Source organism: Zingiber officinale, chromosome 6A (genome assembly GCF_018446385.1).
Source record: "Zingiber officinale cultivar Zhangliang chromosome 6A, Zo_v1.1, whole genome shotgun sequence".
In the NCBI taxonomy this organism is placed as follows: domain Eukaryota; kingdom Viridiplantae; phylum Streptophyta; class Magnoliopsida; order Zingiberales; family Zingiberaceae; genus Zingiber; species Zingiber officinale.
Genome location: NC_055997.1, coordinates 3,687,639 through 3,712,020, shown reverse-complemented (window position 1 = coordinate 3,712,020; position 24,382 = coordinate 3,687,639). Strand labels below are relative to the sequence as shown.

Sequence of the window (24,382 nt, the reverse complement as noted above, 5' to 3'; positions counted from 1 at the left end):
GTCAACACAGAAGCCATCTCAGCACACCTCCCCTCCGGGACATCACGGCTCGGTCAACATTCTCGCCACCTCACCCGATGGTTCGTCTGACTCAGATTCCGGATAGGATCAATTTGGCGCCATCTGTGGGAATCTCCTTCACCTATTCTGGAACGTGAAGATGGACGACGTTGGAAGGTTCTCTGCCATTATCAAAGTCTCGGAGGATCCCGACGAACATATTATCTTATACTCTCACTCCACGGGTATTCGGGAGTCTAGGAATTGAGTTGGAGCAGCAGCTGGCCGACAGGTTAGTTTTTCCATTACATTTTTTCCCTGACTCCACGAGTATTCGGGAGTCAAGGGATCGAGACCAACCCTCAACCGGTTGGCACGACTCTTCGGTCAGGTACGCTACGGGCTCTGCTCTCTTTTTACGATTATAGGATCTATTATACTGTCCTGATAAGAGAGTAAGATCCTAGTTCCTTGATCAAAGACTAGGGTCTTCGATTTTTGATCGGACATTAGGGGCTCAGCTCCCCACTCATACACTAAGGACACAGCTCCCCGCTCTTACACTAGGGATATAGCTTCCCGATCATTGACTCGCAGTACGACTTCTCGATCAGGATCTAGGGACCTCACTCTTTGATTACAGGTTAGGGGTGTTACTCTCCAATTAGGGACCAAGGGCCCAGCTCCCCGATCAGGTGAACTACAAGTTCTGCACCCTTAACCATGAGGGTCTACATCCTCTTACCGCTATAGGCTCTGCACCCTTCACCATGAGGGTCTGCATCCTCTTACTGCTACAGGCTCTACACCCTTCACCATGGGGTTCTGCATTCTTTTACTACTATAGGCACTGCAGTCTATTATTACTATATGCTCTGTATTCTCCACCTGTTTTGCATCCTTTTACGTTTACAGGCTCTGCTCCCTTCACCCGCGGTGCTCTGCTTCCTTCTATTGCTACGGGCTCTATTCCCTTATATATACTATGGGCTTCACTTCCTTTGACGGTCGGGGCTCAGATTATTCTCTCCCTGACTTCGCGGACATTTGGGAGTCACGGGATCGACTATTTTTCTTCCTGACTTTACGGGTATTTTGGAGTTGAGGGACCGAGACAGATCCTTAGTCGGTCAACACCACTCTGCGGTCAGGTATGATAAAGGTTCTCCTCCCTCATATTGCTATGGGCTCCACTTCTATGAATTTCAAAGCTTATCCTCCCCCGATCGGGGTCGAGTTATCGCCACTGGTCTCGGACCAGGGTATCACTACCGGTCTCGGATCGGAGTATCGCTAACGATCTCTCGTCCGAGCTTCCAGACCAACTCTCGGTCAGACCTCCAGATCAATTCTTGGTCAGACCTCCAGATTAATTCCTGGTCAGATCTCCATAACATTTCTGGGTCAGACCTCTAAAGCAATTCCTGGTCAGATCTCCAAAATATTTCCTGGTCAGGCCTCCAGAGCATTTCCTGGTCAGGTCTCTAGATCAATTCCTGGTCAAGCCTCCAGAGCCTTTCTTGGTCAAGCCTCGAGAGCATTTCTTGGTCAGGCCTCCAGAACATTTCCTGGTTAGGCCTCCGGACTCTCGTCCCAGTGCGAGTTATAAGTGAGAATGCTCTCACGCCTCCAGACTCTCGCCTCAGTGCGAGTTATAAGTGAGCATGCTCTCACGCCTAACGACCGACAGGTCATGTCCCAGACTCTCACCTCAGTACGAGTTATAAGTGAGCATGCTCTCACGCCCAACGACCGGCAGGTTGGGCTCTCGCCCCCAGTGCGAGTTATAAGTGAGCATGCTCTCACGCCTCCAGACTCTCACCTCAGAGCGAGTTATAAGTGACCATGCTCTCACGCCCAACAACAGGCAAGTCGGGTCTCAGACTCTCACCCCAGTGCGAGTTATAAGTGTGCATGCTCTCACGCCTCCAGACTCTAGCCTCAGTGCGAGTTATAAGTGAGCATGCTCTCATGCCCAATGACCGGCAGGTCGGGTCCCAGACTCTCGCCTCAGAGCGAGTTATAAGTGAGCATGCTCTCACGCCCAACGACCGGCAGGTCGGGTCCGAGACTCTCGCCCCAGTGCGAGTTATAAGTGAGCATGCTCTCATGCCTCCAGACTCTCACCTCAGTGCGAGTTATAAGTGAGCATGCTCTCACGCCCAACGACCGGCAGGTCGGGTCCCAGACTCTCGCCTCAGTACGAGTTATAAGTAAGCATACTCTCACACCCAACGACCGGCAGGTCGAGTCCCAGACACTCACCCCAGTGCGAGTTATAAGTGAGCATGCTCTCACGCTTAACGACCTCTCGATCGGCACTCACCCCTCACTCGCCGCTCTGCCCGGCACTCATCACACTTGCTTCACTTGCCGCTCTACCCGACACTCTCAGTTCGCGTTTTTGCTCACCGCTGTTGCTCGGTCGGCACTCACTCCTCACTCGTCGCTCCGCCTGACACTCATCACACTTACTTCACTTGCTGCTCTGCCCGACACTCTCAGTTCGCGTTTTCGTTCACCGCTGTTGCTCGGTCGGCACTCATCTCACTCGCCGCTCGATTCACGAGCCCTGCGCCTACTCAGCTCAAGGGCTTTGTTCCCGTTTGCCTTCAATCTCGTTGGCTCCATGCTTGCATCGTTCACGGGATCCGCTTTCGCTTTGCTCATGAGTTTTGCGACCATTCGTCATTGACCTCTTGGTTCAACTCGACGATTGTCTCTTTATTTGGTCGACAATTTTTAGTCGCCCGGTCGCGATTTTTATTGACGCTTGGTCAGTATTTCCTCGGTTGCGCTCACGGTTCTGCTCGTCCATCGTCTTTCGACCCACTCAGTATTTTTTTATTGCCAGATCGGCATTGTTCGATTGCCCGGTTGCGATTTTACTGACGCTCGGTCAGTATTTTGCTCGGTCGCGCTCACAGGTTTGCTAGTTCATCAGTCTCTCTAAAGCTCGGTCGCGATTTATTGTTGCTCGATCGATATTTTTTGGATGCCCGATCGCGATTTACCATCGCTCGGTCGACACTAGCTCAGTCGCGATCACGGCTCTGCTCGCCCATCATGCTCTTTATTGCTCGGTCACGATTTATTGACGCTCAGCTAGTATTTTTCTCAGTCGCGCTCACGGCTTGGCTCGACCATCATTCTCTTTATTGCGTGGTCGCGATTTATTGACGCTCGGTCAGTATTCTTCTCGGTCGCGCTCACGGCTCTGCTCATCCATCATTCTCTCTATTGCCCGTTCATGATTTATTATCGCTCGGTCGACATTTTTTCGGTCGCCCGATCGTGATTTATTGTCGCTCAATCATGCGCTCAACACCGCTTGCTCCTCGTCTGTCGATCCACTCAACATTTTTTGATCCAGGTCGGCCTTATTCGATGGCCCGGTCGTGATTTACTATCGCTCGGTCGACACTTGCCCGGTCGCGCTCACCGGTTTGCTAGTCCATCAGTCTCCCTATGGCTCGATCGTGATTTATTGTCGCTCGATCAGGCATTTTTTGGTCGCGCACTTAACATCGCTCGTTCATCATCTTTTAGCCCACTCAGCATTCTCATTATTTCCTGGTCGGTAATTTTCGATCGCCCAGTTGGCACTTGTTTCTTACTTCTCTGCAATCGCCTAATCACTCGACTTAGCATCGCCCGACCGGACACTCGATATCGCTCGATTTCTTGCCCAGCATTGCCACAGCTACTCGTTCGATGTTATGAGATGAGCCCAGTGATCTGATTCCGCGTTCGGTAACAATTCTATTTTGGCTGGGTCTAGTCAGTTGGACTTGCGCCTCCTTTGACTAGACTTGAAGGGGAGGCTTGTGATGTGGATACGGCTTAGGGCAGAAGAGTAATTAAAGGAAAGAGGAGGGGCAAGATGGTCTTTTCACTGTATAGGGTTTTAAGGAGTAAGTGGGAGCACTGTAGAGGGGGGTTTCGCTCGCGTTTTGGCCGCCGCCAACAGGAGGAAGAAGGAAGCTTTCTTCCTCCCTCTAACGCTCATCGTCGACGACGACACCAGTCGTCGGCTGCTCCCCTCTTCTTCTCCCTCCAGTCATCCCTTCTCCTCACCCACGCGACCCTCGTCTCGAATGTCGCCGTCGTTTTCTCCAGCGATGTCACAGCCCCCTTTCCTGCTCCCTTTCCGACGCCTACGACGTCCGATGCCGGCAGCTCCATGCTCTCACGCACAAGGCCTCACTGGCAGGGTTGGGTTTCTTCTCCGCCGCCTCACATGCCAAGGGTGCCGGACATGAGCCGCCGGACTCACCCAACACGCATGGGCCTTCTTCCTCCCCACGCAGCCACCAGTAGCGCTCACCCCTCCTACTCACGTCCTCGACTGCCTACTTCGTTTCCAGCATGCCGACTTCTGCCTCACAGTGTCGGCACCCTCTTCTCTCGCTGGCTTCTCGCTTGTTATTGTTGTCGTAGGTCCTATTATCGCCGATCTGACCACGTTTTGTCTCCGCTGTGTTCCAACCCTCGCGTTGATCTGGCTTACGTGTTGTGATCCGGCCTTCGTGTCATTACCTTGTTCCAGCTTTATGTGTTGTTGTATTTCAACGCGCAACCTGTTGTGATCCCGGGCCTACGTGCCGCTAGTACATTCCGGCCTGCGTACCACTAGTATTTCCTGACCTGCGTGCTGATAGTATTGCTCGGTCTGCGCACCGATATTGGTATCCCGGCCTGCGCGTCGATATTTGTATCCCGGCCTGCGCGTCGATATTTGTATCCCGGCCTGCGCGTCGATATTTATATCCCGATCTGCGTGCCGATATCTTATCTAGGCCTGCATGCCGAAGTCATATCCCGACCTGCAGCTCGTCTTCCGGTTTCAGTGTCGCGTCCGGCTTCGCGTCGTCAGATCCGACTCTTCATCCGGCTTAGAGTAATCTACTCTTCCGGGTCGCGACAACTCGAGCAGCGCCCCATCCGAGGGCGCTCCCCTGGGCCAAGGTACGTACGTCTTAGTATTCGTCTCTCATTTATTTCATTATTATATTATTAGCCTGTTACTTATATGTCCATTGGATCCGCCTCGAGCCTCGGGGTACCAGGGACCGGGGGGACCCTGTCGTTGACTGCAGGTAGCGTTGACCAGAGGACTTCTGAAGACTTGGTCAACACAGAAGCCATCTCAGCACACCTCCCCTCCGGGACATAACGCCTCAGTCAACATTCTCGCCACCTCATCTGACGGTCCATCTGACTCAGATTCCGGACAGGATCAGATTACATATTGTATTATTCTTCAATCCCTAGTTTGTTATCTTCCCATTAGCTTTCTTTATTCATTTGATGCACAAAATAAGAGACACTAAGAGAAGTTATCTAGGTTATGGATTTTGTTTTCTCCTTAGCGATTGTTATCATAGTGTTGTTGGGCACAATCAAGTATCCTAACTCTTCCAACCATAAAAGACAACATGTTTCTGTTGACTTCTGTCAATACTTCTACAATTATATTTATTTCTTTTATCAGCTGATTTAATGGTAAATAATGTTCAATCTTTTAGGTAGTCTTCAGATTTTTGGATTCAAGAGAAGCTAGTCTTTTATATAACACTCGTCCAATCGATAACTAAATATAGTATGTGCAGATACATAGACGTCAGATGTTTGGTGGGATAAATTTTAAATTGTCAATTCCTGAGAATTGATTCCTGATCATTATGTCAGACATGTCATGCGTCTACCGTCTATGCTATATCCTGCGAACGTCCAATTGATAACCAAGCAAATACATCAAGTAAATAAATTTTACATACATCATACATGAGTAAATGTATCTACGTGTGCATCTAAAATGCCACAATGCCAATAAAACTAAAGGGGCATTAATCTCACTTCCATTTTCTCGTGAAGCTGTGTCACTGCATAGCCACATCTACTTTATATTAATTAAATTTTTTGGCTCAAACCAGTATCCGTACGAAAAACGGAGGAGGCCATTAAACTGACCAAGAAAACAGGAGTATAAGCATCAGTTCTAGTCAGAAATGTTGTTAACAAGGAAGACATCAGAAATGCATTATGCATGGCATTACATTATCTGAAGCACTTTTAAGAATTAAGGGTCGTCGTCATCTTCACTTTGAGCTGTAGCATGACTAGTTTCTCTCGAATCCAAAAATCCGAAAAACACCTCAAAGGAAGATGACGACGACCTAGCGTCAAGTGTCAAAAGTTGATTCATTCGCCCTCAGTATCTTCGTTAACTTATCTCAAAATCAACACGTAGAAGGTAAATCACGATAACTGGAGAAGCTAGTGTGCAGTGGAAAGAGATACACAGGGATCAAGAAATTATGCCCTGACTATCCCGAGATTCGAACCCACGTTCTCAAGTGCCAAACTTCTACGCACTAACCACTCCAGCTAAACCCGTGGGAGCGAAGATGACGACGACCTAGATTCGAGAGAAGCTAATCTTGCCAAAAAGGAGGTCCCTTGACTCACGCTCGATGGACCCCCTTTATCACCACATCAATACTATTTATGTGTTATAATACTCATATATTAAGTATTTTTAAAAGGTTAAATTGAACAACTTATTATACATCCGGTTCGGTATTTAAATTCTATCATAACCTATTGGCCATAGGGACAGTGGATGACAATATTAGTGAATAAAACTCATAAATAAAATTTATAAATAATTTTCATCAATAAAACTCTTATCAAGCTAAATTACTCATCAAACAAGCTTAAAATATAAAAATTTCAAACAATCTTTTCTTCAATAATATTTAAACGAACCAAGTTCAATCCAAGTTTAAACCAAACTCAAACACATTAAACAAAAAACCATCATTTGCTTCATTTTAAACTCGACTTAACTCGACTATTTTATCAAATAAATTTGAACACCACAAAACTCAACTTGATTTGACTTATTTACAGGCCCTATTTACAAGACAAGAGACACTCTTTCAAAAATGTGTATTAACTTTATCTCTAGCTTTAAAATTTAGTTTCATTTACAACCTTAGGAATGTATAAGTTTAGTATCGAACTACCATGTTCATGATTTTACAAAGGTTGGGGCGCGGCTTGAACAAAAACCAACCCTACAGGGTGACTTGAGATGGTTGCTTATGCAAGAACCATATGCTACACAATTAACAATCAAACTAACTTGTCGGCACTCGCTTACCCTGACTAATGGAGATCCTTAATCTTAAACCAAAGGTTCTAGCTTCTCCAACAATGCCAACAGAGAATAGTTTCCTCCACAGGCTTCCTTCAACACTGTGAGTCTCCTCGCGGCTTCACTCTTGTAAGTTGGATCTTCTGATGTGGTTAATCCATTTCGGAGGAGAGATAACAGCATGGCCTGAGAGGCAAAAAGAGTATGTATAAAACATGATGTTTGTCACTTCAATAGGTTTCATCAAAACCCAAACATTGTTTACCTCCTCCTGTGGCTTTTGCAAATGGCTCCGGAGAAGAGTCTTCACCAGCTTATTCCTGAATGCTACCTTCTGGGGTGTATTAGTATTAAATAAGCAAGAAGAGAGATGATGTGCTGCTATGGTGAAACTGATGGAACCTCTAAGAGCAGCTTTGGTAAGGATTCCTGAAGTCCATGATTTTGAATATGACTCCAGAATATCTTCTCGGTCCTGTAAATCATACTCAGAAGTTGATTTCAATGCGTTCAAGGAAAGATTAAATGTGTTTGGTTGGCATTAGTCTATCAATTTCTATTAATAAAGCAATTGTAGCAGAGAATCCTAACACTCCATAACTGGTTTCATACACTTTCAGTATCAAAGCAATTAGATTTTTCGTAGCAGTCCGTAAACCATTACATCGTCTAATCCAATCAACTCACCTAACTATCAAATTTACTAGTTACCTTTGTACCATATTCACACTCACATCCTATTTTCTCTTAGTTTATCATCTATTAGAGCTATATTAAATTTCTACCAGATCATGTCATTGATGCATAATTTATATTAAAGCATGGTGATAGTTCATAATTGCGACCAAAAATACTGACAAAGTGTTTGTATGTCTACTAAGTCATCCACTCGTGTGCTCTGCTCATCTAATTCAATTCTCAATGAATATATGGGGTCAAAGAATAGGAATGATACATCTGATCACTTTGGGAACATAAAATTCCAACATCAAATTTGGACATCAGAAATAGCAGATTTAATTAGCGAAATCACAGTCCAAGAGGGCATCAACAAACCAGGAATTAGATCACAGCAACTGCAAAGTGAGAAATCAACAAGTACCTCAACCGGTTCAAGATACCCTTCAGCATTAGCTATACACATTTCTATTGGCGGCAAGAGTTCAAGTCCTCCTAAATTAGATAAAGCATTCCACATAGAAAGCCTGATAGTAGGTTCAACTGTTCGATGTAGATAAACTGCTACTTGCCGACCATAAATTATATCACCATAAGATAGGGCACAGAACTGTTCAGCAACATGCTCAACAAATGTGCTGTAACTATCGTGAATTGCTCGAAAATTAAGAATTTCTAGGCTAACGGTATTTTTAGTTTCAGGTAAGGAATTCGTGAAACCTTGGAGCTTTTCATCTATATGCTGGCCATATATATCTTGCAAAGTTTTGAAAATATCCATACTTTTCTCTTCCATGAGCACGTCCATGTTTTGGCTCAAAGCCATGGATAGAGCATGTAACTTCCAAATCAAAGGAATACCAGATATTGGAGATTCTGCAGAACTAGAGCATAGATATATGGAAGAGACTTCAAGGCCTAACAGGAAAAACAATCCACTTTTTGCCACATCAAGATCAGTAGGCAAACATGTGCTAATTCTCCTGGCATCCCCCATAATACATATAGCACTGAGAAACCAATGCATAGGTAATGGCAATCTCTGATGTGCCCACTCTACCATCAAAGCATTTGTAGCTTGGTCTCTGGAAAACCCTGAATGTGGCTCAATCTCCTGGATTGTTTCCAGTGCATGTCTCGTCTTGTACCTTTTATTGTTATTCATTTCAGAAATAGTCTTCCTCTTGGCAATTAGCCATCTTTCTTTATAATGGGAATCCAGCATCTTACTGAAAAGATAATAATCATCATCACCATAGTGCCAGTCAAATGAACTGGAAACCTTGGTATGGCAAAGATATTGAGCAACAAAAGAACCAAGGTACTTCATTACTGATGCCTGAAATAAATAGTCCCATGTCTTCTCTAGGATTGTTTCATCACCAGGTCCTGCAAGCAAAGATAATCGAAGTGTCGAATCAATTCTCTGCAAAGTAAGCATCTGATCAGGTTGATAGCTTACTGATTCCGTAGCTTTTATTTGAGTTTGATCATGCTCAAAAATGACAGAGATGTTATGAAGCAAACTCAAAATCAGTCGTGCATCAGTTTGTGCCAACAATACATTTAAGGACCAAAATCCCCCTCCACAAGATCCCCATCCAAATCCAATTCCAGGTGCAGGTCCTCCTCTGTCAAACATTTCAAGAGACTGCAAGATTTGCTGTTCTGAGGAAACTACATCCATGAACATTGAAAGCACTTCCTCAAGCTCATTATGAGCAGACTTGATGAGACCAACATTCAGTATCTTCTCATGCAATCCTGACATACTTTCTGAGAAGGATTGAGTATCATTGAAGTTTCTGGCTCTCTTGACAGAGTCATCAATTAGAAGAGCGAGTTGGACAAGTGCATGAAGACAACTCGATGAAGATAAGGACACATCAAAGTCCCCTTGTTGTCTTAAAAGACAAAGCAAGTTTACAAGAGATCTAGTTTCAGTAGAACAAGCTTCAAATACTAATTTGCTTGAACCCGAAAAATTAAGAAATCCATTCTTTATAAGGTTAAGGCCAACATTAGGAACAGACTTGGACAACCTAGGAAGAGAAGTAATTTTGTGGTCCAATTCGTCATGGATATTTGGAGCCACCTTGTGGAATACACCACAAAGCATATGAAGGACTGCAGAAATCACCCATATTATGCATGAAATAGAAGCAAATTCTAGATGGTTCACATTCTTTTTTGAGTCAGAGGTAAGTGAGCATATATAAGGTATATCTCTTAGTTGTAACCAGCTAACAGCCATGTCAACCATTGAACCCACGTGACTCCAAGACCAAGCTTCTGATGTATCATCTGAAAAACCAATTGATTGATTGTTTATTTGTTCACCAGCGTGCAGAGCAGGTAACTTCTCAGCTAGGGCCTCCAGAACTAGGTAAGCTTCCCTTGTAATGGAAGTGAATTCACTCAAAAGATTGTTGCCAATTAGCTTATTAAACATAGGGGGGCTAAGCCACAAACAAAGATCAGTGAAAAAATCTGTAAAGTGCGTTATGCAAAATCCATACTGAATGCAGACTTTCCATAAACGCAACTGTTGAACCATTAAGGCTGAAGTGAGTTTACAATTTTCCCTTCCAGATTCCATCCACCTTTCAAGGGAAGAAAATGGTTTGCACCAGTTCAACATCACCTGTTGAAACAACCCACACTTCACAAAATCCCAACATATTTGCTTGTTAGCTTCAGATAAAACCTGCATAATTAGCAACACGCTTACAATAACAAGACGGCAAAAAGAAACAAAATTATGTACAAAAGGGCAGAAAATAATATAAAGAAAACAATGTGTCTTCCTAAGATGCATCAATCTGCCTAGGGTTAACAATGAGATTTCAGAACTAATGAACCACAAAATACCTGTAAATTCAATAATATCAAACTCAGACTAAATGTTAGCTACAGGAGTCTTGTTTTATATAAATTTAATGCTAACAAATGCAATTGAGTGTAGAATATAATAGCACAAGGTTCACTACCTTTTGAAACCAGGATCGTTATTTAGTATCACTATTATAAGTGTATAAGTATAAAATGAGTGTATCTTTTAGACTCTATGTTACTCAAACTAGACTACAAGGAACTTAACGCATATCAGATACAGGTGTCTGGCATATCAATTTCTTAAAGTTTATGCATGTGGTCAATGGAGCACTTGCCAGTGTCCATTGAATGCCAGTTTTAAGGTGTCGAATGTTTGACACAGCATAAGGAGGCATATGAATATCAAATCACATATCATACTTTTGTTTAATTGTTTAACATACATGCAAGCAATCAATATCTTAATAATGGGCCTGTAGATAAATTTGGAAAAAGGATGCTCTTAAAGTATATTTTAAACTTTTGGCATGTTGAACAGATTGCTCAAATGTATTATGTAAATTCAATCTTAAAGAAAATAGTTACTCCCTCTCCTAAGCCTCAGGCCCGAGATCCATCCATGGTATCATGAATAAGAATCATAACTACATTGTGAAAACTAGTTAACAGTCCAGAATTTAGTTTGTTCAGTCTCACAAAACACAAAGGTATAAGAGAAAACAATTGAGTGGTGAAAATTAAGTTTACAATAAAGTTCAGACAGCAAATAAACCACTAATGTATGCTTAAAATGGTGGTAGAATAAAGACGTGGATTCAATTTGCTCACTTTTATCTAATTATAGAAAAATGAATAACGCCTAGTGATGAGCTAATCCCAAACATCATCTTTTATGAGTCAATAAGAAGGTAGAACTGTAGAGTAACTTAAAAATTATCACACTACATTTTCAGTTCAAAATTGTAAAGAAGAAAGTTCTAATAAATTAAAGAAAATAAAATATATCCAAAGATAGGCATTGAAAATAGAATACTAAAATTTTCATTAACACTAACAAATAGCATAAATTGTTTAGAAACTGACACTGCATCCGTATGATCATGCAGAAATTAAAATTTCTCTAGAAGGCTAAATCCACTGTAGGCAAGACAGATCTAACCTTCAAAAGAAGCACAACTTTAATCTGAGAAGGATATGGTTCCCCCAACACATGCTTGGTGAATATCTTAACAACTGTTTGTATCAAACTTGGGCACTTCCAAATAGCATCAGCGCAAGTGGGTGAATGTCTAGCAATTGCAACAACAATAGAAAGAAGGGACTCTTCTAAAACTGCAAGAGGGTCCATCTGAATAAACCAAAAGATAATTAATAAGTAACAAACCCTTTAAGAGCTTTAGATTCAGAATAAAAAAATTGTGAACATAAATGTAATATTCATTATAAAATAATTTAGAGCTTTGTGACATAAGTTTGCACATGGAGATCGGAAGACAGTGAAGATGTTGAAAGAATTTATTTCTTTCTTAATCATATTTTCAGTTGTATGTCAAATATTGGATATACTGATTATAATGGAGATCCAAGAAGGCGAGAACTATGCATCTCACAAAATTGATTAGATTTACAAAACCAAAGTAGCTGTTGACAAGAACCTTGTGCATGTGAATGGCAAAAAAAAATGAGCAATACATCTATCCAAAATTATTCACCTCCTCTTATCTAGTTTATTTTTCTTGTTGCTTCCCCTTCACCCTCCCCTCTTCCCTCCAACCTATCCATCCAAGTAAGCAGGCCATTAATATGGACCCGTCATCATGATCATCAAGCTATTTTTGTTCTAATTATGAGGCTGGCTATATGACTCTTATGTCTCTATTGAGTTCTTTGAAAGGCTAGTCACACAAAAGTCAGTCGTCAGATGAGGTGTGGCCATTAATGTGGAATATTGATATAAAAGTAAATTCTGGAACATTCATAGGAACTCATTCTTCAGAAACTGCATTCAAAATAAAATGCATCTATCTAGTAAACTATTATTACAATCATTTGTCAAACTGACGAAGCCAGCAGCAAGAACTGAATTTTTATTTATCTGGTTGATATTTGAATTTATGCAAATTAATTTGCATGTCAGGTGACATTTAAACGTAGAGCCAATGCAAGATACAACTTTCAACATCAAAGCAAAATGGCTTGTTTGTAAGACTAGCTACTTCGCTATTGAATTGGTTCTAGTCAACCAAAACAATTCAACTTTTTAAAACGGATTCCATGTTGTATCTTCTTGCTTTGCAAGGAAAAAAACATAAATTAAGTAACAGAAGTTAAACAAGTGTCAGAGTTCCAAAAATCTGCAATAAAGCCAAAAAAGGTTGGAGGAATTCTTCTATTCATAACTATGGGGACCTCATTGCCATCAAATCAGAGAATAGCCGCCACTTGGCAGAATGCGAACTGTATATATCTAGGTTTAAATTTCAGTTTAAATAAAAGTTTTAGTATCATCCCAAAATTACCATCATGGTGACAACTCATATCAACAGATGATATGGAGTTATGGACTGTGCTAACCTCTTCAAAACATTTTCCCCACCTTCGACTTCTTTTGATAGTTCATATCATCCTTTCCCTATGCCTCCTACTTACCATAAGACTAGAGAGGATCCTGTGTCAGTGTTTAAATCGTACCAAGTGAATAGATAAGATCTGGTGTAATACAAAAGAGGAAGAGAGGATGCTTAAGCAGAAGGGAGAAAGAGAGGCAGCATACAAGTCAATTTGATTGGAGTAATAAATCATGCTGACTAAATACATATAAAAGATGCAATTCTGCAAGCATCATTTCAGGTTTAAATTAGATTATGACTTGAAAAAAAACATTGTTGAAGTTTAAAATCATATCTTTAAGCATTAGTTTAACGATTCATCATAGTTATATTTTATTTATCACAAATTGTTGGTTATGCACTTTACTAATATCGTAAAAAATTGCATCCTTATAATAGTGTAAAGTTAGTTTTGTTGATTATATTATTGCAAAGACAAACATGGATTATTATTTATAAGACCATTGTATATATAGCTGTTTAACTAGAAACTGTTATCTCTTAAATAAAAATAATCTCATTATGTTGTGACATGTTATTATGTTCTTGTAGAACTGATAAACACGTTTTGATGACCAATTCTGATTTCAGTTCCTGTTGGCCTTGGTGTACGAGGGAGGCTTCCATGATAATATTGAAGTCCAATTCTGTTCAAATTTATGCAACGATGACCTTATTTGTATTTTAATTTTTCCTTGATGGTTGTTAGCTCACAGTATAAGATTGATCAGTGATTTATAAAAGTACACATTCACATACTACATCAGTGTTCCAAAGCAGGGCAGACCACTCTTAGCTGTATTAATATCCAAGATTTCTGTTAGATATTCTACAAATATGTGTGTTGTATTCCTACTTAATAGAACAAAAGTACCTAAGTCCTAACTAGACTATGAAATTCCTGACAAAATGAGGTTCTCAATGTAATCAGCATTCTCAAGCCACTCTACTCCCAACTATTTGAGGTTGGCTAGATTGATGTTATCCCTCCATAACAAAGATTTTTAAATGTAATATGTCAAATAGACTCTGAAATAGCCAGTGCAAAATTTAAAGTGTAACAAAAATTTTCACCTCCAAAAGACAACATATTCTTGGAAGAATTCCCATCCTAACAAGGCCAGCAGCAACATCTTGTTCTGATACAAAAATGTCATCTTGAATGGTATGATTCCCTTCACTTTCATCATCTTCATTATGCTGATCATTATTGGGAAGAATGTTTGAAGATTTAGTGTTATATTTCCAGTAACCCCCATGAAGAAAGCCACCATCAATATCAGGTCTACTCCGAAAAACAGGAGCAGTAAAAGTATTTTTCTTACTAGTGGTGAATTTCTGTAAGAAAGAAAAAGTATGAGTGACCTAGAAAACAAACAAAAATGAAATTTCATTGATTGATGTAGATACCTCTGAAAAATCAAAGAAATTCTCATTTATATCAAAGCATAATATAGATTGAATGGCCTTTACACAGGCCAAAACCACAGAATCATGATTATCATCCAAAGCAATCCTGTAAATGAACTCAAATATTAGAAACTAGGAAAAACATGTACTTAGAAAACTGAAGAAAAAAAAAGTTAAGAGAATAACATTAAACAGAAGCCAATTCAATATTTACTTTCCATAAAAGATCACATGAATAACTAGGTTTCAACTTGCAGCAACCAAATCACAACCCATCAATAAACACAGTTTTTTCTAGGTCCAGACATCTTATCTGTCTGTTGACTAATGGTTCAATAAAAAAATCAAAAAAAAACAATCAGGTAATTTCCCATTTGGCTTGACTAGTTCTGGCAGGTTTAGTAATGCTGTTGGGATATCTAAGATCAGAACCCTTCCCAGTGAAACTGGAAACTGGTTGGATTTCCAGAAGATGATTGATGGACAATATTTTGAACAGCAAATGCAGTCAAAAGTTCTTTTTGTTACACTCCAGGCGGGAATGGCAAAAACATACCTGTAGAGTTTGTCTATTTGAATATATTAACTATGCTTTCTTAGAGATCTACTGCCAAATAAGACCAAAAAAAAACATGTATATGTGAATAGCCTAGATAAAGTAAGCTACAGGTAACATTTAATTTTCTCCTATTAGGCTGGTTTTTCCATTAGTTGGGAAGCATACATGGTGGTATATCAAAAGGAGGACCAGCACTTGGATGAGATGTTCACTCCAGGTAAGTGACTAACAACATGCACCTGTAAGCAGAATTTGTTTTGATAGAGAGTTGGTATTCATCCATGCTAAGACAAAAATAACCTGCTGAACTTCTCCGTCATTATTGAAGAGTATTGGTGAAGAGGGAACAAATATTTAAACTGTGCTAATCTCTTAGAAAGTAGAAAGACAAGAAAAAAGCTTGAAGAACCCATGTCAATCAAAGTTTTGCAGGAACATAAACAAATTCCAAATAACTCAACAAGAACTATTTTTGAATTAATATAAAATTCTTAAAACCCAAGAGCATTTTTTGAGATCATAATTCTGTATTCTCTTAACATTTACCTAAGTGAAATAGTCATCTGAGGTTCAGGACCAAGAGCAAAAGCCCAAACAGCTTGCCAATCAACGAGATTATCAGAGGGGTTTTTTCCTCTGACATGATGAGAATCATTATCCATTTGCTGTAAGTTGCACAAAGCCTTGTTGAGTATAGATACTATCAGATGCAAAGCAATTGCCCTCTGTCCTGGTATCTGAAGTTGAAAGATAGATAGCAACAAAGTATTACTTGAATAACATTGGCCAGTTCTAAAATAAGACAAAAATATAATATAATAACCCTGATTCTGCAAAAATATTAGTGCACAGCGTGGAAACAGTGACCAACATTAAGCTGCAAAAAGGTCTTAGATGAAGAAACACTTTAGTGATCCAATATTATGCAACAGGAATCTGCCTTTAAATAGAGACTAGAGAGAGAATGCAGTGTCCTCGATGACAATAGCGCCAACTTATTCAAGCCACAAGGTTGCATGTCCACAATATAATCAACTACAATTCCCATAAACTAAAATCGTCAAGTCTGCAGGTAGCAATGCTACAACCATCCTTAATATTATACATCTGAAAAACTCATCCACGTTTTACAACGTTTTTAAAAGTATCTATTTACATTCACTTCAAATGTAAAACCCAAAGTAGTCTGGTGTCACCCTTGATACACAACTAAAGTTAGCATAATGCAATGGGGTTTTTACATTACCATAGGAAGCCTATAAGATTGATAATATGCAACGGAAAACTACCAACCTTTGTCCAATTTGAGGAAGCAGATTGAGTGGGAGAAACAATTATGGAAATGAGATAACATAATTATCCAGTAAATCACCATTGTAGCCTTGACAAATTCTCTTTGCTCTAATTGTGAATGCAAATTAGAGATGTCTTTTAATTAATAAAAAAACACAAAAAAAAAAAAAAAATCCTTTTTATGACCATGAGCAACCCACTAAGCAGAACAATCCAAACACAATGCAATAACAAGTTGATCAAACTAACCATACTCCTAGTAAGTGCTACTGCTTCATTAATTGTATACCCTGCAGCAGCAGGATCCCCTTCAGTTCGAAGCAAGTCCCTCTCAGTCACATTCTCAGCATTGTAAGGACGAACTTTAGAGCCACCACCTAAATGACAAGAAATAAATTAATATCCGTAGGAAACCAGCAAAATAAATAACAAAATGAATGAAAGAGAAAACAAAGACAGATTTTATACGCATAATTCACAATTCAGAGGCAAGGATTTTGTTGAAGAATAAAGAAAATCTTTGGACAACCCATATAATTCCCAAATGTTTAAAATCACAGCTTCCTGTTGTCAGTAGTGATAACACCAACAACCGGTTGGGATGTTGAGTGTAAAATATGTACAAAAATTAAATGAATAATGATAAGAACGTTTAGATGAATGTAGAAGATTACAAAAACAAAATAAACAAATTCTATTGATACACATGAACAGAAAGGTGTACCATGATACGTAATTGAATTAAAAAGAGAAAAAAGTTCGGATGGTATATATGCCCCAAAATGGCCATTAAATCCATAGATAATTTGAATGAGTTAGAACTGATGATAAGAAGGATAAATGGAAGCCAAAGAATACTCCAGCTAACAAGATTAACATCTAGGTATTGCTATTATGGTCTTATATTTTGCTTATTACTACGTACCAATCTCAAATAATTGGACAAATACATGGCTTGATTATTATTGTTGTTTGTCCTCTTTTGAAGATTAATGACCTCAAAAGTATATTGTTAATTTTTTTGTGATACATGAATATGATTATGATACCAGTATGTATATGTCACTGCCACATGAATAACCAATTGCACAAACCAAATTTTACGTTTTATGCTATGCTTGAAGGTCATTTAAGTATACAGCATGATGTACTGGTAAATAATGATCCGACCGATTAGTATTGGACTTTATTCTAATCCTGATCAAATATCCAAAATTGAGAACCAAAAAATTACAGGATCAAATATAAAGTGTGTGATAACAAATTGGTGTTTTGGTAATAGTTTAGCCTCTTAATATTAATGGTGCAAGGACAATGATAATACCATTGAGAATGTTATGAGTAGAATCAGCCCCCAAAACGTCGCCATCCAATGAAAACCTTAATGACCTAACCTTCTCAACTCTCTCACTCCAAGACTTCCATGAGCTATTATTGCTTTCAATCTTTGAGGTCCAAACTCCAGAAGGGTCTACAAGTCTTGCACTCTTTCCACTATCAACTGGCTTGATACTTGAGACCTTTTGTCTTCCATCGCTTTCTTCTTGACCAATAACTTTCCTACTCCTCAACTTGCTTTGTCCCCGCTTCTTCAACATCTCAATAACAGAAGGATTCATCTTATCCAGTATCTCATTTTGTGCCTCAGATATCTCTTCTGCAGACATGTTCTTTAGCAAGGAAAGATTCTCAGCATCTATGTCATCCATGAAAGACGAAGATCCATGACAATTGACCTCTGACTTTTCTATATCACCTCTATCAGAACCTTTATCAGTCCATGCAGCAATGCTGCTGATAGCACTGGCTGAACCCACACCACTTTCATCTGCCTCTTCAGATTCTAATTTGCTCGCCAAGGATTTTGGTTCAGTTGTCAGCATGAACTTTTTGGAAACACTTCCATTCATCAGCTCGCTGGACAAAATTTGATCTTTTTCTGGCTTACAAACACTGTTTGAGGTAGAACTAGGTGAATTTAGAACAATACTCTTCTTCACCTCTCTTTTTCTCCCTGCATCAGCTTTTGCTACATTGTTGGATTGTGGCAAAGAAATGCCGTCTTGTGAAACAAATTCCTTCCACTTGCTAAAATCCAAGGGTTTCTTCTCCTTTCTCTCAATAGGGTTTGCATAGGAAGCAATCGGATCATAATCTGTTTCATCCTTATCTTCCTCCATGTCACCCTCTTCAGCCTCAATCGGCGCAGAGCCAAGCGGAGTCCAGTGCTGCAAGTTACAAAAAAATTATCAATAACGTAATGTCAAAGAAAGTCTCAAAATTTCATTCTGTTTATTCTTTCTAAGTTCCTACTGGGCCATGTGAGCGACGGCGAGCCACGGGGAAAGGAAAAACCGTCGGACGAGGAAGGGGAATGGTGGAGGGGATTCCGGTACTGCTGTTGCCGTTACCAGAGGAGGAAAAGCCCTTTTCAACGATGCCGCCAACGAGGCCAGGTACATGATGCAGTTCATGCACAATCTTCTTGAGAGCGATGCTGGACCTTGTAGACTTTTGATCGGTTCGATAGCCCTTGGCGGGCGGCTTGTCTGATTCCATAGCGATCGATTTATGATGCCAATCTCTCAACTCACGACGAGTAATCAACGGTGGCGCAACCCTGCCGTTTGAGGGATTGTAGAACGCCGGGAAGGAATTATCGAAACTCCGCAGCGTTCACCTGCGCTGTAGCTCCGCCGCGCCCCTGGCGATTCGCGAAATAGCCGCGGCAACGATGTCGGACCTCCTCGAAGCAAGCCCGTAATAAAGAGGGTAGGTATGGAAGGGAAGACTATCTGGGCCGGATCGGCAGCCCAGTTGTGAGCTCTTATCCATCTCCTTGGCCCATGATTTTTATCTAGAATTTAAAAAAAAAACTTTTTTATTATAATATATAAATATTTATAATATTTATATGTCATGTAATTTTGCCACATATCGTTAAAAAATCCGTAAATTACTGAACCTAGTAAAAGTTGTGGAATATCCCAATCTAGATAAATTTTAAAATTATCAAATCATATCCAATTCTACTTTTTTTTATCCCTCTGCATTCACTGGCATCATCTATCATAATAGATTGTTATACTATAGTAATCATCAATTCATATATTATTCTTCAGTGTATTAATATTCTGAATCGATTACTGTATCATTCGATTAAAAAATATAATTAGCATTTTAAAAATTACCTCTCAATATGACATATAAAAATAATACTTGAAAATATAAATATAATTAAAAAAATTAATCGATTACATAGAATTTAATTATATATCATTTTGAGTTTTTAAACTAGTAACGGAATAATATAAAATAATATCTTATATATTTATCTTATAATAGGAATCAAAATTTTTAATTGTTTATTATAATATAGCAATCAATTTAATATTGCTCATCAGTATCCGAATAGATTCATATATTGTAACACTCAATCAGTAAAAAAAATGAAATTAGGTACTGATTTTAAAATTTACTTGATATTAAACAACTTGAAAAAAGAATTAAGAGACACACTTCCTTCAAACACTTCTCCAAGAGCATTATTCATGTACGACTTATTATGAGTAATTTTCCATTTACCGTGATGATCAATAAAAAATTTTTATAGGACCAGACCGATCTCCCGGTCTCGATTTACTCAGCCTGGTTATTCCTATGACACTACATCGACCTCGTGCACTAAATCAGATCGATAAACATACAAATATTCCATAGATTTGGTAAATCAAAGATCACGATCAGCATTGCTGATCGGCGACGCAGTCGAGAGCGCCGGCAAATCGCGTGAGTCTGCTGACGTAGCTCCCTATCAGCTCATTCTCCTTGCTCGGAAACTCCTGCTTCAGCTCCGGCGATCCCGACTCCACGGAGGATGCTCCGTTCTCCGACTCAGTTGCGTAGCCGAGGATCGTCGGATTCTTTCTTCCTCCGACGGCGTCCTCCATCGTCCGGTGGGCGTAGTCATTGCTCACGATGTGGCAGAAACCCCATCGGCATCTGCAAATGTGATTTCAAGTTAATCACTGAAAAACTACGGCGGCGTAGGGATCCAGATCGCGAACCTGGGCAGTCTCCGAACAAGGCCGGCTCCGAAGTGGTTGAAGGCTAATGTGATCTGCGTGATCGCGTCGCCGGAGTAGGACTCGCTTTCGCCGAACGGCATTGCCTGCAGATTGTCACGGTCGAATTAATTAGTATTCATAGAAACAGAGGAAAACAGAGGAGTGGCGATGTGTATATACGTCGTCGTTGTGTTGAGTGAGGTGGCAATTGGAGACGGTGATGGCCGTGGAGTTCTGCTCGGCGTCGATGAGACCATCCATGCAGTTGGCCACGGAGACGTGATCGATCCAGATGTCACTGGATCCAGAGATGGAGATGCCGTCGCCGTCGCTCCGGGTGCGGCGGCCGACGTGGCTCTCAGAGACGCGGACCATGCCGCCGTTCCCTGCCTTGATATCGTGTATGCGGAGGCCGTGGAGGATGACGTTGTGGACGAACTGGAGCGTGAGGCCGGCTCCGCCGGCGATCCGCACGTCGGCGCCGCGGCCGTCGATCGTCTTGTTGCTGGTGACGATGAGCTCCTCCGCGAGTCGGATGACCATGTCGCGGGCGAAGACGATCCAGAGGGGGCGGTCCTGGACGACGCCGAACCGGAGGGTGCCCGGCTTCGGGTCGACGACGTCGGAGTCGGAGGCGTCGGTGACCACGTACAACTCGCCGGCCTTCCCGCCGCCGGCGCGCCGGCCGAACCCCTGCGCGCACTCCGCCAGCTGCCGCCGGCGGTCCGCCCAGTTGCTCCTGCACCGCCAGCAACGGTCGATGGGGTTCGTCGCCTGGCACAGGCCGACGAGCATCCGGTTCGCGCCGCGAAGGCCTCTGCCCTTCTGCTTTTGCTTCGCCAAATCTCTGCGTCGTCAGTTTGGTCACGACTTACTCAACGATCAAGGAGGAAATATACAGTTAAAGAGACGAGGAGAGATTAATTAATTACTGGCCAACTTGGTGATTGAACTGTCGGGTTAGGGATACCGGATCCGGGTCATAGGATCTGCGGGCCTGGTTGGTGGCTTCGTCTGCCCGCTTCTGCCAGTACGAATCGAAGTCAGCGATGTGGGCGGCGGACGCCAGGAAGAGGGACGAGAAGAACACGAACCTCACTGTAGAGCTTGATTCCATCACGCAATTTACTTGGGAATTTTTTTATTTTTTATTATTTATTTATTTTAAATTTGTGCAATTTTTTCTTGTTTATATTATTTTCAGGGTATTTCTAATTCAAAAGTTGGATTATATAGGTGGAGAAGTGGCGAGAAGGCAGGAGAGCCTCATTTGATGGCGTCTAAATATAGAGGAGAAGGATGGAGCATGGTGAATGTGTTCTCCATGGATCCTATATTTTAGCATTTATTTTTATCGTACAAGTTGAGGCATTAAATTGGCCTCGTTCGATTTGATTTCGATTGGTATTTCGAAATTTGTTTCAATTTTTATATGTTTAATGCAAATAAAAGCGTCCGATTATGAAAAGAACATCTTTTTTTTTTTCTACAATGTATAACATTTATCTAAATAGCTGTTAAAATTTGGTTATTTTATTTTAATTAAAATTATCATTATTATATGAAAATATTTTTTACCAACTTATTTAAAACTAAGTAAATTTCATCAATATCATTTTAAATGGGTCAAAATTATTTTAAAATTGATTTAGATAGTTATAAATAAACTCTAAAATCTTTAATACTATTATATCAAAATACTTTTAACAATTTGGTAAAAAACATTTAAATTTCATCAAAATGATTTTAAAATAGTTATAGAGACTAATAAATAGAGTGTTAAATTGGTTAAAGGGTGACAAATTTATTATAATAAGACAAAGATCAATTTTTTGGTCACAGGAACAAAATTTTCCACTCCTAGCCAATTGACAGTCGACTATAAATTAATTCCATAATTTACTTTCTTTCACATAACTTGAGAGTGGATTGTGAGAGACGTCTGAAATAAATATAATCATATTTTTACTATAATAGGAGCTATTAAGTAGTTATTACATTATTGTAAAAACTATTAAATAGTCACATAGTCTTGGATAAACTTTAAACCCTAAATTATAAATTTTAAATCTTAACATTTTTATAATAAATTTTAAACATTAGCACTGTTATATCAAAATAATCTATATCAACTTAGTCAAAATTATTTAAATTTTACCATAAATAATAGATTGACAAAACTCATTTTAAAATAATTGTAGAGATTGATAAATAACTGCTACAATAATATAATAATATTATATTAATTATTACATATTATAACAGCTAGTTATAGCTGGCTAGCTACTATAACAACATTAATATTTTGAAAAAGTGATGTACCTTTTGATTTATTTTTTTTTAAAGGCGTCACTTTGATGATTTATATAATTTGGGACACCAATTTAATTTTTTACACCATGTTTAATGCAATTACCTGTAAAATTTCTATTATTTTTGTGCATTTATTGTGTTTTTTTCAGACACTTGTGCTTTTGTTTAGCTTGTGCAACTATATATCAAAACAAAGTGCATTTTTATAGAGGGCAAAAATTAACAGAGCATCTATCATTTAATAAATTAGTATATTAGCATCTCTTTTTTAATTAAAGTTAAATGACCCTCCATTTAAAGTAAATTATCCAAAATACCCTTAGCAGCTAATTTTTAACATATATAACAGTTAGCTACTAACTATCATAACATATAGCATTTGGTTATTAGCTCCTATTTGATTGTTAACTTCTATAATATTATTATTTTATGTTGACGTTACTTATTAAAGAGTGAGGACATTTTAATTAATAAAATAAATTAAGAGGATTTTACGATACTAATAGTACAATTCAAATGAATATTATATGAATAACTATATAAAAGATAACAGATAACTGTTACAATATATAATAATGGATTTGTAACATCTACTATAATATCATTATCTTATTTTAATTTTATTTTATTAGAAAGTGATAATCAGATTAAAATAATATTTTAATGAGTAAAATAAATTAAGAAAATTTTATAATACTTATTATATTTTAAATAAATATTATTTCATCATGATTAAAAGCTAGCAGATAACTAATATAAATATGTAACCGTTAATTGTTAGCTTTTTTATGTGATAATTTTTACGTGGTGTAACAGTTATAAATAGCTTTTATACCGTGTAACCATGACAAGGTTAAATTAAAGATATTTTCACGATAAAAAACTTATTGATGGTGCCCCTTTATTTTGTATTTTTTTTAAAAGGGATGCCCGTTAATGTTTAGATGTTCACCCTTTTATATAATCAACTGTGGTGCTTTTTATATAAACACCACTATTTTAGATATTTATTATGTAAACATCGTTTGACAAATAATACTCTTTTCAAACCATGCCATTAATATATTATATTGAGTAGATTTTGTTGTTAATAAAAGAATTTATTTTTTATTTGATTTAGTAGCCGAAAGTCTGTCCAAATATAAATTTAAATATACCAATAAAATAAATTGTTAAAAACGTATTTATCTAATTTAATTATTTTATAATAATACTAATATGTTTTTTTAACTAAATAATGTTAATTGAATATATCATAAAATGGTAAATTATAATTTAACCGATAGAACTCACCCACTCGAGCTCTTGTTATCCTAAGGGAAACTTTGGAGGAAACTAGTAAGTAGATAGTTCAATTAATCTTTCGCCCCTATACCCAAGTAAGACAAACAATTTGCACGGCAGTATCACTTCGGACCTCCACTAGAGTTTCCTCTAACTTCGCCTCGTTCAGGCA

At 39.2% G+C, this 24,382-nt stretch overlaps 2 protein-coding genes across 2 annotated transcripts; both read right to left on the bottom strand.

Annotated features, from left to right (window-relative positions):
- Positions 1 to 6,942: 6,942 nt before the first annotated feature.
- Positions 6,943 to 19,294, bottom strand: LOC121995624 (transcriptional elongation regulator MINIYO-like). Its single transcript, XM_042549358.1, has 10 exons — positions 18,860 to 19,294; positions 17,871 to 18,774; positions 16,796 to 16,923; positions 15,800 to 15,990; positions 14,695 to 14,800; positions 14,359 to 14,622; positions 11,835 to 12,023; positions 8,265 to 10,547; positions 7,428 to 7,637; positions 6,943 to 7,348 (listed from the first exon to the last, which is right to left on the bottom strand). The coding sequence occupies exons 1-10, from the start codon at positions 19,103 to 19,105 to the stop codon at positions 7,193 to 7,195; spliced, it is 4,677 nt and encodes a 1,558-aa protein (XP_042405292.1). The 5' UTR covers positions 19,106 to 19,294; the 3' UTR covers positions 6,943 to 7,192.
- Positions 19,295 to 20,289: 995 nt separating this feature from the next.
- LOC121993810 (pectate lyase-like) lies at positions 20,290 to 21,730 on the bottom strand. The gene is made up of 4 exons (XM_042548113.1): positions 21,550 to 21,730; positions 20,794 to 21,458; positions 20,614 to 20,717; positions 20,290 to 20,548 (listed from the first exon to the last, which is right to left on the bottom strand). The coding sequence occupies exons 1-4, from the start codon at positions 21,728 to 21,730 to the stop codon at positions 20,290 to 20,292; spliced, it is 1,209 nt and encodes a 402-aa protein (XP_042404047.1).
- Positions 21,731 to 24,382: the final 2,652 nt, after the last annotated feature.

Excerpts from the sequence above, each read along its gene's own strand:
- LOC121995624 (XM_042549358.1), bottom strand. The coding sequence starts at position 19,105 with ATGGAATCAGACAAGCCGCCCGCCAAGGGCTATCGAACCGATCAAAAG. Across the intron at positions 15,991-16,795 it reads TAGCACTTACTAGGAGTATG|ATACCAGGACAGAGGGCAAT; the intron begins GTTAGTTTGATC and ends TTTCAACTTCAG. Across the intron at positions 7,638-8,264 it reads GGTATCTTGAACCGGTTGAG|GACCGAGAAGATATTCTGGA; the intron begins GTACTTGTTGAT and ends TATGATTTACAG.
- LOC121993810 (XM_042548113.1), bottom strand. The coding sequence starts at position 21,730 with ATGGAATCAAGCTCTACAGTGAGGTTCGTGTTCTTCTCGTCCCTCTTC. Across the intron at positions 20,718-20,793 it reads TCACTCAACACAACGACGAC|GCAATGCCGTTCGGCGAAAG; the intron begins GTATATACACAT and ends GACAATCTGCAG. Across the intron at positions 20,549-20,613 it reads CTTGTTCGGAGACTGCCCAG|ATGCCGATGGGGTTTCTGCC; the intron begins GTTCGCGATCTG and ends TCACATTTGCAG.